Source organism: Lycorma delicatula, chromosome 10 (assembly GCF_047948215.1).
Source record: "Lycorma delicatula isolate Av1 chromosome 10, ASM4794821v1, whole genome shotgun sequence".
Classification (NCBI taxonomy): Eukaryota; Metazoa; Arthropoda; class Insecta; order Hemiptera; family Fulgoridae; genus Lycorma; species Lycorma delicatula.
Genome location: NC_134464.1, coordinates 102,400,714 through 102,416,554, shown reverse-complemented (window position 1 = coordinate 102,416,554; position 15,841 = coordinate 102,400,714). Strand labels below are relative to the sequence as shown.

The 15,841-nt window shown below is 28.8% G+C and overlaps 1 protein-coding gene across 6 annotated transcripts in view; it reads left to right on the top strand.

The window, feature by feature from the left end:
• Positions 1-13,251, top strand: part of LOC142331738 (cadherin-87A-like) — a 218,044-nt gene extending 204,793 nt beyond the window's left edge. For 2 of the 6 annotated variants that reach the window (XM_075377792.1, XM_075377790.1), the window contains 2 exons: positions 2,893-3,017; positions 12,560-13,251. In XM_075377792.1, coding sequence (XP_075233907.1) covers positions 2,893-3,017; positions 12,560-12,578 — 144 coding nt within the window. In that variant the 3' untranslated portion in view covers positions 12,579-13,251. Of the gene's footprint in view, positions 1-2,892; positions 3,018-7,320; positions 7,435-9,537 lie in introns of all 6 variants that reach the window. The other 4 variants (XR_012758076.1, XR_012758075.1, XR_012758077.1 and 1 more) reach the window with 4 other exon arrangements.
• Positions 13,252-15,841: the final 2,590 nt, after the last annotated feature.

Below are 15,841 nucleotides of genomic sequence, written 5' to 3'. Positions count from 1 at the left end.
AGTACTTTGTTTAAAGCTTTTTATTAATTAATGTGATAATATGTAAGCTTTTTATTGCTTGACTAATATCCAATCTGTATACAATTTGCATTAAAAAACGTTATGTAACATACTGTTATGCTTGAAAATTGCATCCTTAATTTCCATAATTTATTTTTTTGTGACTCTTCTTGGACTCATTTTGAAATTTGAACTAGGTTTGTTTGTCTGTCTTTCTAAAGATGTGCATATGTGTATTTTCAATCAGCCATATACATTTTGTAAGCATTTTTTTCTCTGTGATTATTAATATAACTTTTTTCTTTTAACTAGTGAAACATTTTATACAGTTTTTATATTATATTTTTCAGTTTTGAAATAACTTGCTTCATAATAATGGTAAAAATCTAGCCTTATCAGATTAGAATTGAAGTGCCTACTATCTAGGATTAGACTGTTTACTAGGTAAACCTTTTTACTTCCAAGTGACCACAATTCTACTATTGTAAACAATTTAATTCTATTGTAAGCAATTTTTTCCAAAATACAAAAAAAATCCATACTTTTTAATACAGATCAACATTTACTCATTTTGTGAAATGAAAAACAATTCTAAATATTTACCATATTTAGTATCCAGTTAGTAATTGTTTTTTTGTAGCCCATGTTCATTTAGGATAAGCAGTTTCTGCCATTATTTGGCATTTTCTGAGCAATAATTTTAATCAAAGATGGTTATTTTTGGAGATTAATTAAACAATTTTTTTCTTGATGTGAATAAGAATTTAAACAAATGAATTAAATAAGAATTTAAACAACTCTGTATTATAATTTATTTATTTCATTAACTGTAAATATTATTGCATTTTAGCCAAGATCCAATTATAAATGGTTAAATTAATAATATTATAATAATTAATTATATATTTTGTAAACAGAAAATTATTAAATTATAATTCATTTACCAAAGTGCGAAACCAAAGACCAAATAAAGCAAGTAAAGACATTTGTGAACCCAAAATCAAACAAAAGAAATCAGAACTGATGTTTACTTTGACAATATTTAATTTTATCCTAACATTGCTTCAAAAATAAAAATAATTACAAGTGAATAAGTAGAAATAAAATATTTAACAAAATTTATACGACCCCCAAAATTGTTTTCATTGTTATATAAATTAAATTATTATTATTTCAAATAAGTGATATTTTTTACTTTATATATATTTATTATTATTATTACTATTATTATTTCCGATTATTCCCCTTAAGGAGAGCACGTGAAGCTTGAGTCAATCATGGCTTTAATCCTTCTTCTCTATCCTATATATGTGAGAACAACTGTTATTCACTAACAAAAGGTTTACCTATGGGTTCACCTATTTCTGCAATTATTTAATTTATGACATATTAAGTGCTATTATGGATGAGATATGTACATGATATTTTGGTTATATATAATTCAGTTATAAATAATGAACATTTGTTCATTATGAATAAACTTAATAACTATAATGATAATTTAAAGTTTACGTGTGAAATAGAAAAGAAAATCACCCATGGTCACAAAAAAATATATGTAAAAATCTGATGTTTAGAGAGCTTAGGGCTGTACATTATACAAGGAACAATGATAAACTTAAAAATGAAATGTATGTAATAAAACAAATAGCAGTATTTAATGGTTTTGATGTTGGAGGTATAGATAAAATATATTGAAAGCAGAGAATTAAGTACCGTGATAGTTTTACACAACTGCAACAAGAAAATAGCACAGAGATTAGTAATAGTTTTTTCTTAAAATACAGTTATACAAATAAAATAATAGACAAAATTACTGATATTTATGATAAAGATAAATGTAAAAAAGCTTACAAACTAAACAACCATATAAAATATTTAAGTAATAATAATAATAATAGTAATAAAGTAATGGAGAGGATTTAAGTGGAATGTATAAAATTAAATGTAATGAATGCAATAAAATTTATATTGGTAAAACTAACACTTTTACAAATTGAGGTTTATGTAACATTACAATGCTTACAGAAATGGAAAGAGAGGTGTATCTAATATGGCCGACTATTTGTTGTTGTGAGGGCATAGTGTTACTGATTGTAAAAATAATTTAGAAATTTTGGAAATTTGTAATAGCAGTAGAAGAATGGGTACACTTGAAAAGTATTATATTTATAAACTTAAACAAAAGTATGAAATGATTCATCAGATCGTTTTTGAAGATGATGATTTTATTAAGGACGTAGTGGATTGTAACAGTGGGCAACATTGTTTACGTACATAGTTGCGTGATGTTTTAAATTTATTATCATTCCAGTTGGCATTGATTTATGTTGTTCAAGTCTTCTGTTGTTCTGGTTTGAAGTTTATGTTTCATAATATTTGACTTTTATTCATTAATTTTTGTTTTTATTGATGTATTTTTATAATTTTGTACCGACTGATGGTGCAGGATACCGCGAAAGTTAACTTTTGGTATTAGTTTTTCAAGTTCTGTTACTGTGTTTGTTGGTTGTTTTTGTTATTTGGCACAGTGGTCAGTCAGTATGTTGATGAAATATTTGAATTTTTAGAAAGTTATTTTTACATGTAAATTCTGGGCAAATTCAGCTCATCTTCTAATACGATTTGACATAATAATTTCTGGATGATGATATCGCCCAGAAGAAACAAAAAAGAGACATATTTATAAGTAATATAATTATAAACACATAAAACACTTCAGATATTATTCTACTAATAATGTAATTAGAATAATAGTCAATACTCTTAGTATATCCACCTAACAGTGGATATGCATACCCCAATTCTGCAGTATACTTGCTTTTTATTAAAATGTTTAATGCCATGTTGTAGAATAATTATATATTGTTTTCTTTTCTTTTTTTTTTACAGAGATGTGCTCCAGTCGTCAGTCGTGCTGGTATAACTTGGATCCAGTTATGTGTTCTTGCCATCGCATCATTTATTGGCATTGCATCTATTTTCTCTGCTTGCATCCTATGTTGCTCTTATACTAGGTATCCAATGAAAAGTTAATCAAGTATTTATATTTTTCTCTACCAAACTTTGATTCTTTTCTTTAATTTTAGTGTCTGTTATAGTACTACATAGGCAACAACCCTTTTTTTGTGTGTTCACACTGTTTATATTTCTTTGTGCAAAGGAAGAAAAATTCTCAATGTTTCACTGTACATAATCTAACCACTGTGAATTCCCAAATATGGAACCTCGTTTGCAAAATGGTAAAAAGAAATGAATCTTTTTCTTCTCTTTTTTAATCAATTAATAAATGCTTAGCATTCTTGAACACAATGTAATTATTGTCATTAATAGTTTTTGTGTATTCATGTCTTCAAACATATACTTAAAAAACCGTGTTTTTAAATATTTTTGCATAAAAAACTTAATGTATAGGCATAGGATGATAAGATTTTGATTACATCATGTAGATCATTACATCAGGTAGATTTTAGATACTTTTCTAATTAATTAAACGTATTTTTAAAAATAAAACCTTAAAAACATGAAAAATAAAATTTTAAAATTTTAAAAAACATACGACTACCTTAAAAACATGAAATAATTAAATAACAGTATTTTTACCTTATAATCCTCTGTGACATTGTGATATTGTTTTTAAGACAATAAAATTTAAGATTTTGATTGACCGTCATGTGTCACCTGTCGATTGCATAGATAAGCATTATTTATCATCACAGTTATGCACGATGGTTAATCAAAATCTTAAATTTTATTGTCTTAAAAATAATATCACAGTTGTTTAGTTGTGGTTTTTAAAATTTTTAATTTTATTTTTTTTATTTCTCACCTTATTAAAGCAAACATATATTTTTTCAAAAATAATCATTCCTAATTGAAATAGATATTTTCTTAACAAAATATTAAAAAAAAACCAGAAATAACTTGTTACCATTTTGCCCCAAAAAGCCCAATTAAGCAAGGGTACCGGACAGCCAGTCCTAACAGAACAAATGTTGTTTGTAGAACTGAATATGACTCATTTCAATCCTTGGCATGCTGATATGTAAATGTATGTTTAGCACAGTGAAGAAAATGACAGGAACAACTTCACTCTTTACTTTTCCTTATTATGCCTGGCATGGAATGATTCTCATTTTTGGGAGTGATTTGTGACCTGTGCCAGGTATCTAACTGTATTATAGTAGTGACATCTAATGTACATAATATTGTTACCAATATTAAGTAAAATTATAACTTTTTTAATGGTACTAATTAAATGAATTAATTTTTTCCACACTTATTTAACATTTAGTTTTTTTTCATCTTTTATCACTGTATAGGATCACTTTAATCAGTCCATTATCCAAGTCTCATCAAAGGGACTGTTCAGACCTTGCAGTGCTCCCAGTACTTTTTCACACGTTCTGATCTCCATACTCTTTCTGTTGTTGAAAATGTCTGTGTTGTGAGTGTGAAGCGAGTATTTTTTAATTTAATTTTATCTTGTCTGTGGTGTCTTCTGGCGTAAGGCCAACTTCTTTCAGATCCTCTCTTATTTCTCTTATCTATCTGCATCCTGTCTTGGTGTTTTTCAAGTTGGTTGTGCTGTACCAACTGTTTCAGAAGTCTCAAATCTTGCATCCTCATGATGTGTCCAAAGAATCCTAGTTTCCTCTTAGGCCAGGTATCAGTGATGGATTCAGACTCTTTGTACATAACTTTGTTGGGAATGATGCACCACCAACCGGCTTTCCTGGTACTTTTTACTGATGCAGGTTTTTCCAATTTCTTCTTTTGATTTTCTGTAGTCTGTTGGTCTTTGATTGTTCGTTCAGATGGAAGAGTATTTCTGCTGCATATGTGGCTTCCGGCTTTATAACTGTATTGTAGTATTGTATTTTTGTGTTTATGGATAAATGTTTTTACTGTAGGTGTGCTAAGTTAATTTTTTGCTATAGCTATATTTTTTTTTGTGAAAAACCAGAAATAACTTGTTACCATTTTGCCCCAAAAAGCCCAATTAAGCAAGGGTAGAACAATGAAAAATATCTCATTAAGCAGATTTCACTAACACGTCAAGTTAGGTTAAACTAAAAAGAACAAGTGATAAAATTTTGTCTTGATAGAATTAAAATTTTTTTAGTGATAAAATTAAAAATGTTAAAAACCCACGAAGCAGTTTTTGAAGAAACATATCTATTACAGCGCCCCCTGGTAGCTTGTAACTATAAAACTAATCTAAGAACCTGCTCTGTGGTGATACCTATGCAATGCAGAAAACCGCATCAAAATTGACCTGTTTTAGAAACACTTCTATTGCAGCACCCCCTGTTGGCCTATAACTGTAAAACTAATCTAAAAACCTGCTCTGAGGTGATACCTATGTAATGCATAAACCGCATAAAAACTGGTCCAGTAGTTTTTGAAGAAAATGGTAACACACACGTATACAAAATCTCTTACCCCAAATGCATACACTGTTTCCGTTCCATCATGGGCAAAAAACTACTCGATTAGTCAACAAAAAATTTACCTGTGTTTCTTGACATAACTGAGACGTTTTTTGGTACTTACGTATTAACGCCACCGCAGCTACAGCTTTATTTAAAATTAAGTATTTATTTTATTGAGTCTCTTTATTAATTTTAAGAAATGGTTATTTATATTTATTTAATTTATAAATATAATTTAACCAAACTTAACCTATGCTCGCTATGCTCGCTAACCTTGACTAATTAACACCGTAATTATTTGAGTATTTATTTAATAAATTCAGTAATTATTAAATAATAAATAATTGCAATAATTACTGAATTTATTAAATAAATACTCAAAAAATTACGGTGTTAATTAGTCAAGGTTAGCGAGCGAAGCGAGCGTAGGTTAAGTTTGGTTAAACTATATTTATAAAATAAATATATTAAAATTAATAAAGAGACTGTTTTGAATCTATGTTAAACTCTATATCGGCCCATTTTCCACCGAAATCCGATTGACTACTTTGTTTTTAAATAAAGCTGTAGCTGCAGTGGCGTTAATACGTAAGTACCAGTTTTTTTTTAGATATATCATTCTGAAAAAAATTGCATTAAAATTGACCCGACCGTTTTAGAGAAACACATCTACTTCAGTGCCCCTTGATAGCCTATAACTGTAAAACATGTCTAAGAACCTGCTCTGAAGTGACACCTATGTATTGCAAAAAACCACATTGAAATCTGTCCAGTAGTTTTTGGCAAAAATGGTAACAGACATACACACACACACACACACACACAACCTCTTACCCCAAATGCATGTACCGTCTCCATTACATCATGGGTAAATAGTTAAAAATAATTTACTTAAAAATTATCCTCCCCATCACACTCTCTCTCTCTGTCTGTCTGTCTGTGTATGTATGTGTGTGTGTGTGTGTGTGTGTGTGTGTGTGTTTTTTTATATGATTGGAATAATCAGTCATTAAATTCTGATTAAATTAATAAATTAAATTTATTAAATTCTGAATATATTTATTATTATGTGTAAAATAAAAAGGTTGTTAAAACACAAATTATGAAATTTATAGAATAAAATGTATTATTTAAAAAAAAAATGTTTATAAAAATGTAACAGCTTATTTTTAATTTAATAATTAAACATAAATGAAATAATAAAAATATTCTTTGCTACAAGAATTTCTAATCTTTCTAAGATTTGTATATTGTTCTATTTACAACTTTCTACCTAAAATATTTAACTTTTACACATTTTTGAAAATTACGTATAATGTTCGAATTATAGCCTTGATCACATTTTTAGAAGTCAACCTTGATTGATCTGTTTATACTCCTTTTGTCATTTTCTGTATGTAAATCATTAATTGCTGTAGAGTTTCATTTGTTTAACTTTTTGATAAAGAAAAGTAATTACAACAGAACTATTAAAAACCAACCAAAAAACTAGGTGTGACTGAACTGAATAAAAGGTAACATAATAAATGTGTACAATATAGGTAATTAACCTATGTTCATAAGGTGTAGATACACCTGAACCATTAAATGTTGTAACACAACTGAAATAAATTATTATTGCAGTTTTAGTGGTACATAATATTTGATAAAATATTAATACACGTTTTGTTAATGTGTTTTACAAATTATATGCCTAATAATTTTAATTTTTAGATTCAGTTGATAAAAAGTTAATATTTATTATACGTATTGAATAAAAGTTAATGTTAATTATAATTTATTGCATCAGATATTTAAAATTGAGCATGAATAATGATGAAACTATGTAACAACATATGTGTGAATAAATGATATCAGTACTGTAAACAAAATTATTATTTTTCAGGTGACCTGGAGATATTAAACTAGCTACTGCATTCAATATTTTAATTTTCATTATCATATGTATATTGATTGTGTAAATCACATGTAATAAAATATCTGTCATACCAGATTTACAGTATGTGAAACAGGATTTTATCAATAACTAGAACTGATAAGATATGTTAATTTTAAAGATACGTATACCGGGAGATATTTAAGTATGGAAACAGCTTTATACTGCATAACTGAGAGATATTTGGAGGCAAAAAGAAGGAGGCTGAGAGGTATTTGGAGGGTTCATATAGTTTCATACAGTCTGCATTATGGTGGGTTTTTTAATTTTTATCTGCTGTATTAAATCAAACTTAATTTTTTTAAATAGAAGCTATATGAAACATGTTTTTGATTTAAAATTTTACTAGAAAAATGATGGTGAAATTCATTTTTCTGTTAATGCCTTTGTTATATACTTATAAGCATTCAAAGTTGCAATGAGTATAATTCATAATTCCAAGTAGCTTATAAGGGTGATATTTATTTGTATTAAGAATTTTTTTGAACTGAAAAATAACTGATATCATGTTGGACAACAGCTTTCCCAATCGATGAATGAGAATTCACAAAGGTCTGCATTCATCTAATGACTTTGCATCAGTTGTGTTGGTTCTTTGTCTTCTGTTGCAAGAACAATTTTTTACAGTACCAGTTTCTTCAAATCACTGTACTGTCTTGATCACAGTCGATTTACTTATTTGTTCTCTGTTTGGAAATCTATTATTAAATCAATCACCTACCTCTTGTAAAGGCTGAACTCTGTCATTATACCTGTACATCATCAATAGAGTTATTCGTTTGGTTTCACTTAAAGAAGGCATTGTTATTTGTTTAATATTTAATAAACGTAAATAAATGAACAAGGAAACTAATAATAAAACTTTCACCAAACATCAAATTTGAACCGTAGGTAGGCCTACAACTTAATTTTTACTAGTTCTATCAAATTTTACATCACAAGCAAGTATGTTTAAGTAAAAAGGTGATGTGAGGAGTTAATAAGTCGCATTATTTCAATGTAATACAAACCATTTTGTTATAAATTAACAGCTGATTTACTCAACTAAATATGTAATATATTTTTTAAGTAAAAAGTATTTCCTGCTGATTTGTTTCATTTATGATAAGTAACAAATGTCAGCTGCTATTATCACTGGAAGTTAATTTTTATTTAGAAAATAATATCAGTTGATATAGTCGTTTAATTTGTTGTGAATTATTAGTAATTGTTTATTATTATCATCAATATTATAGCACTGTTTAAACTTTGTTATTGTATGTATTATAAATGTAAAATGCTATTTTACCTTGTTTTATAGTTAACACGATTTTTCTGTCATTGGAGATTTGAATGCTTTTAATTTGATAATGAAGGCATTAACAGAAAAACATTGTTTTTCTTGTAAAATTTTAAATTGAAATCATGTGTTCATCCACCGTGCTATTTAAAAGAATTAAATTTGATTCAATGTGGCAGATAAAAATTAAAAACCCACCACAATGCAGTTTTTTTTAATTGTGTAGAACCCCTTTTCTTTCTATCTCCAATTAACTTTCAGGTATGCAGTATAAAGATGTTTCCATACTTAAATATCACCTGGTATAAAAATAATATTACATTCTACAACATAAGATATAATTCCAAGTAATTTTTTTTTATAAGTAGAATAATTATATTATAAATTAGGAAGTAACTTATGAAGTACTTAAGTTAAAAATCAAGAAACGAACACAGATGTGAAGAAAATTGTGAAATTTAGTTGAATTTAAATTAGATGTTGTGAGTGGGTTGTATTTTTGAAACAGGAATTGTGAAATAAAACAAGCAGGTATTAAAAGTAATCATTTCAGGATGTAAAAAAAGACCACAGTAGAGGAGAAATTATTGATATGATGAAAGAGATCAGAAAGAAAGTAGTATTGTGTAAATGACCTTGCCATGCTGATGAATTTCAATCCTGGTATAGGTTCAGGGTGACAATTGAAATAAAATGTTCATCTAATGAAGTAATTTTGTCATAAATAATATCATTTATAAAAAACATTTTGTACCTATGTAAAGTTTGTCTATATCTAATCTATATATTAGTGTAATTCTTATTAAAATATCAGAGATTTAAGTTTTGTTTCAATTTATTGAGCTACTTCTCTATAGCCCTCTATCAGATCTGTATTTGTATTTTAGGAGGGATTAGGAGTCCTGGATTTACCCATCAGGCACTTCAGCCATTAGATGTATTGTTCAGCCACTGGTCAGAAAACAGTCATCTCTCGTCAGATCACAGTGGCTCTACAAGTCTTTACAACCTCAGCATGGACTTAGTATCTTATCTACACCCACAGGACCCTTATTGGGAAGAATGGATCATGGATTAGGAAAAGGGATGGATAATGAGAAAGTATAATCTAAAAAGAGAGGAACTGCAATACCAAGAAAACAGCCCTGTATAAAAGTCTGTCCAGGTAGCAGACACCATCCTGTTCACAACCATTCAGATAATTGGGGATTTTTTACTGAGGATGAAAGCAGTACATTATTGTTCAACAATATTTATTGAAAACTTAGTTTTCCTCTCGAAATAAAGATCAGGCAAAATACAAGCTCAGATTTCCTAAAAAAACAAAAAAAAACATTATATAAACCCATCCCTGGATTTGTGTATTGTTATTTGTGAGATATAATTTAATATAAATTGTTCAAGCTGACTTTCATTGGAGGAATTCAAATCACAACAGTGCCAGAATTTTATATCACATTTTATTTTCAGTGTTACAGATAGTAAACATATTGAAAATAAGAATTTAATCATTGTATTTTGACATCTGGATGTTCTCCTTATTAACATTCCCAGTTTCAAGCTCACCATTTTTTATCATTGTTAATAATTTTGTTGTCTTATAACTCAAAATTATTTTTTTGTCTTTCCACTTATCATTACTTATTTCTTTCCACGTATTCATTCTTAAATTTCTTTGTAATTTAATTCTTTATTGTTACTGACTTCATTCACAACTTAAAGCATTTATTTTTATGTAATACGAAATTTGTAAATAAAGTAATGAGACTGGTTCAGGAAAACTTATTATTTACAGTTCAATTATATATGGACTCTTATCACCTTCGAAATAGTTCCCTTGGGAAGCCACACAACACTTCAAACGGTATTCCCACTCTTCATAGCTGTGTTGAAACTCAGAAACCGGAATATCCTTCAGATGGTTGGTTACATTATTTTTAATGTTTTCTACTGTTCCAAAATGCCATCCTTTGAGGTGTTTTTTTTAAAGTCGGTTACAGGAAAAAGTGGCAGGGACTCAAGTCAGGTGAATAAGGTGGTTGAGGAATTACAGGAATGTTTTTCTTTGCCAAAAACTCATTAACTGAGAGTGCAACATGACAAGGTGCATTAAATGCAGATCCTTTGATGGCAACTCTTTTCCACAGTCTTTCAAGAATTTCTAGGTAAACATATTCATTTACAGTCTGTCCTGTAGGCAAAAACTACTTATTGACAATGCCATTACTAAAGAAGAAACAAATTAGCATGGTTCTGATTTTTTATTTGCTCATTTTTGCTTTTTTGGGATGTAGTGAGTTTGAAGTGTGCCACTCCTTGCTTTGACATTTTGTTTCTGGATCGTACTCAAATATATGAGATTTGTCATCAGTAATAACATTTTTTTTTAGAAAATCAGGATCAGTTTCAATTTGCCCTGGAAGGTCGCGGCACATTTCCACCCTGTTGTTTTTCTGTTCAGCAGTGAGGTTTTGTGGGACCAATTTTGCACAAACTTTTTTCATGTCAAATTCATTTATCAAAATTTAATGTACTGTGGTAAATTAAATTTTTCTGTAATCATTCTGACAGCTAATTGCCGGTCGTACCGTATCAATTCTCTGATTCGCTCAACATTGTCATCACTTTTTGACATTAATGGTCTTTCAGAGCATGGATCATCTTCAACTGATTCCTGGCCATCTGAAAATGCTTTAAACCCCCTAAAAACTTGGGCTCATGGCAGAGCGTCATCTCCATACGCCCTTTTCAGTTGTGAAAGAGTTTCAGTAGCATTCTCACAGAGTTTAACACAAAACTTGATTGCACAATGTTGCTCATAATTAGTATCACTCATTTTTGTAATGCACAACAAAAACTCGTTTCACAAAAATTTTGTTTATGTCTAAGATGGCAATAATAGACTAAAAATATTAATACGTAATATAAATCAGCTGTTCATATAACCATAAGTTTATTAGTAACTTTACAGTGTTGCCACTTTGACTGCCAAAAAAAAACTAGTCTCATTATTTTATTTACAGTCCTCGTATGCTACTTGTATGAGAAATTAATCTATGCCATTAATTTTGCCATGATATTTTAATGTACATGAATTTTATATTTTACAATTATAACTTGTACAGTAATTTTTTACAAGTAAAGTTTTTCAGAAAATTATTTTAGAACAGTGGAAATTCGAACTTTTGGAATTTTAACTTGCAATTGTTACAAAAGAGAGTTTTCTGAATTATTTGAAGGAAATTTATAAAACCATGTCCTTCAAACTCTAAAATATAATTTTGGTTTGTGAAAAATGTTAGTAGTAGTTATTAATAGCAAATATAATTTAAACATAACTGATACATACCATATTATATTTACATAGTTTGTAATATAAATATTTTTACGTTTTAGTGAAAATAGATTTTTTTTTACATTATCTTTACTTTGTGGCTTTCTAGTATTAATATGTCATTATGTACTATTAATATGTCCTATTTCTAGTATTTAATATTGTTATAATATGGCTACAAAGTTTAAAAGTAGTCTCTAAATATACATAATGAATGTAGAAACATTACATCAGTAGGTAATTAATTCTTAAGTTATAATATTTAGATTTTTACTTCAGAAAATAATGTGTGTGTCAGAAAATGTATGATATGAATTTCTGTTTATCAGTTTAGTAGATATGTCCTATAAAAAAAAAACCATTAAAATTCAAAACAAGTACTAGCTTGTACCATTAATCATCAGGTTTACTAACATTTATCACAGGATTGTAAGTTAATATTTTTATTGTTTTTAATTATTAAGCATTATATTTAATTTTGCACTCACAATAAATTTTTGTCCACCCAGAATAAAATATAAAATATTTTCTTGTTGAAGCTATACTATAATAAAATGTTAAATATTTTTTTCTAGGTGGCAGAGATTTCGGTGATGTTTGTGAGTTATACCAATTAATAGTATGTATACATATCATGTTTATTTTAATTTTAATAGACTCGTAGTTATATTACAAACTACAAAAATACAGATTAAAGTGAAAATTAATTTTTGTATTATTTAATAAAAAATAGTTATTACAATGGATCAAATTAAGACTAAGTAAATATTTAAATTTTTTTTTGTATTATATTGTATAAATGTTATTACTATTACCCGTTATGAATTTTACTGAAAACATTTCCTATTTTACGAATTCATTCATAAAATTTGATTTGATATAAAAATGTTTAAGTAATCTTGTAAGCTAGATGAAGTCTTTTTTATCTTTGAAAAAAGATTCTATTTTATAAACACCAGTTTTTTTGTTTTTTTTTTATTAATTTATTAAAATATGTGTTGTTGCCATATTAAAAATGTTTTAGTCATTTGTTGATGTTTGATATTTGTGTATTTACTATTTTATTTTTAAAATAGGCTGTATTATTTTTGTAATCAAATGTATTTTTTCTGTAAGTTATGCATATACCTTTTTTACTATGTATTTTCTTTTAATGGTAAGTTTTTTTAATGTAAGATAATTATTGTGTGATATAAATTTCTTAATGTATTTTATGTATTTTTGTACATTTGATTATTTTAAAATAAATATAAAGAAATAGTATTTACGTTTATTCTTTCTTGTGTTGTTTTTTTTTACCTTTTGCCTTTGTGTTCGGACAAAAATTTGTGTTTAATCAAAGATCACTTGGTTTTCTGTTCATATTGCCTATGGAACAGTATGTTGTAACCCACAAATTGAGTTGATAAACGATTATATTTTTTAAAGCAACAGTTACTAAGTTGTTATCAAAAAAAAAATTTCTAAAGTGTGTAATTTAACAAACTCTGCCTACTGATCTTTAATTACTCAAGGTAGATCCCAGAGGGAACACAGTATTTCCTCATAATAGAAGTATCTTATAAACTAAGTGTTAGACATTTCCTTATTTATGTCCTTAAGAAATACTAAAATTATCTTAGTATATATTTTATATTACTTATTAAAATTTATTACTATTATAGTGCGCGCGCGCAGACACACACAGAGAGATTGAGAGAGCGAGGGAGAGAGAGAGAGAGAGAGAGCGAGACAGACAGACAGACAGAATACTAGTATGAAAACATGAGGTTTAATCCCTTGACTTTAACCCCTTGAGTCCAAGTTGAGGCAGAACCTCACTCACGCTATGTTTTCCAAGATTACCCCCTCTTTGTAGTTAAATTTTCACACTGAAAGAGTACATTTACTTCAAAATACATAGGATACATGGGTTTGAGATGAGTCCAAAATTAGAACAAAGAACCAACAAAGCTACTGAAGTTTAAACCTCACGTGTGTTTCACGACTACATTAATGAACAGCTATTTTCAATGATGAATGTGTGATCACGTAAATTTACATTTTGAAATACATAATTTAGTGAAAAATTCATAGTAAAACATATGCTTTAGATGCTACATGAGGTCCTATCTTATTCGTTATAGTTTGTTATTTAATGAACATTTACTATAGACTGTTGATGACATCATGGGGAATCCCAGGGAAATCCTGTCTCTTATAACATGATGTCAGCTGTCAATTATTCTTTAAATAAAATAATAATTATTTGTTAGTATTGGTTTAGATAGATATTATAATATCTCTATTGATAGATATTGATCTCTATTTAATATCAATCATTAGCTTTATATCATTAAAAATTGAAAAAAAAAAAAAATATTATTAAATTATCTGCCACCTTTAACCTATTACTGTTGCTTTATCACAGTGCTCATCAAGGGAGAGAGTATATAACTAACTATATTATTGTAAATTAATAAACAATATGCGACTGTATTAGGCTTAAAATTCTCTTCCGCTTCAACTTTAAATTTTAAATAAATTACACCCATTTTTATGGATGATTTTGTCGCGAGCAGATATTTAATATTTATTTAGTTGATATAATCTATTTAGCTACACCAGGTCTTTTACAGTTATTAGTTTTTAAAAATCCAGATCTACAAAAAGTTCATACATCTGATATCCAAACTTCAAAAGGTATGTTAAATCATACTGGTGCACACTTGACGATGTTGCCACCATAAAAACGAATAAATCTTTTAAATATAATGAAGTGATAAGAAAGTTTTTTCTTCCAAAAAGAACAGATAGATCTGTTTCATCATATAAAAACACCATCTACATCTTTTAGCGGTATCGGACTACTGCATGCACAATTTAATTACAGTCCAGTCTATATATATATATATATATATATAGACACATACTATGGCCGTAGACACATACTATATAGTATGTGTCTACGGCCTCATCGCACCCAGGCATACCCACACGTACAGGGGGCCCACTAGGCACTCATCCAAGCACCAGTCTGCCCCCCGCGCCATTCTCCTCTGCTGGACTCCTCATATAATTGGAGCTTCCTCATGACCATTCTCACGAATCTTTCCACAGTCTTCCACTGTGCCTCGCCTTATAATAGGACTAATAGGATATCTTCAGGGCGAAACATATGCTCACGTCACAGGTTGCCGAGCATCTCTATACGCTCTACAGTGAATCGCAGACACAAAAAGAAAACATGTTGAGGGGGTCTCTTCCACCTCCCACTTCAGACAATTTTCAGATTGATTGAGCCCGAATCTATACAAATAAGACCCAAATCCCCCATGACCCAAGAATTGCGTTAACCCCCCCTGATGTCACCAATAAGGCGGTGGGTCCACCTACACTTCGTGGCCCGATCTCACCGCTCTTGCCATGGTTGTGCGATCTCTTCTTCTAGTTCTTCATCAGAATGCTTCCTTCCTCTAATGGGAGTGTTCACAGTTCCCCAGTTCTGCTACGCCGCATTATCATCAAGTCTAGAGAGAGGAATCTAGCAATCACCTCAACCGCCTCCCTGGACACCGTCTTATAGGCAGCCGCTATTCTGAAGTCTATTTATATTGAGAATATCCAAACAAATTGGTAGTTAGATTGTACAATCTTTTGGGTGAATATGATGCTGGAAACAGAAGCGTTTCTAATGAAATCATATCCTTATTAAAAAATTAAAGATGTTAAATTTGAATAGATTGTTTGTTTTTAATGTGATTACTACATCCAATATGAATTTGAAAGCTTATATAATGTGAACCAATGCCAACATGCAATCAATTATCAGTATCAAATTCTGCACTTAATGTTGCCCTCTCACTGTGTTTACTATA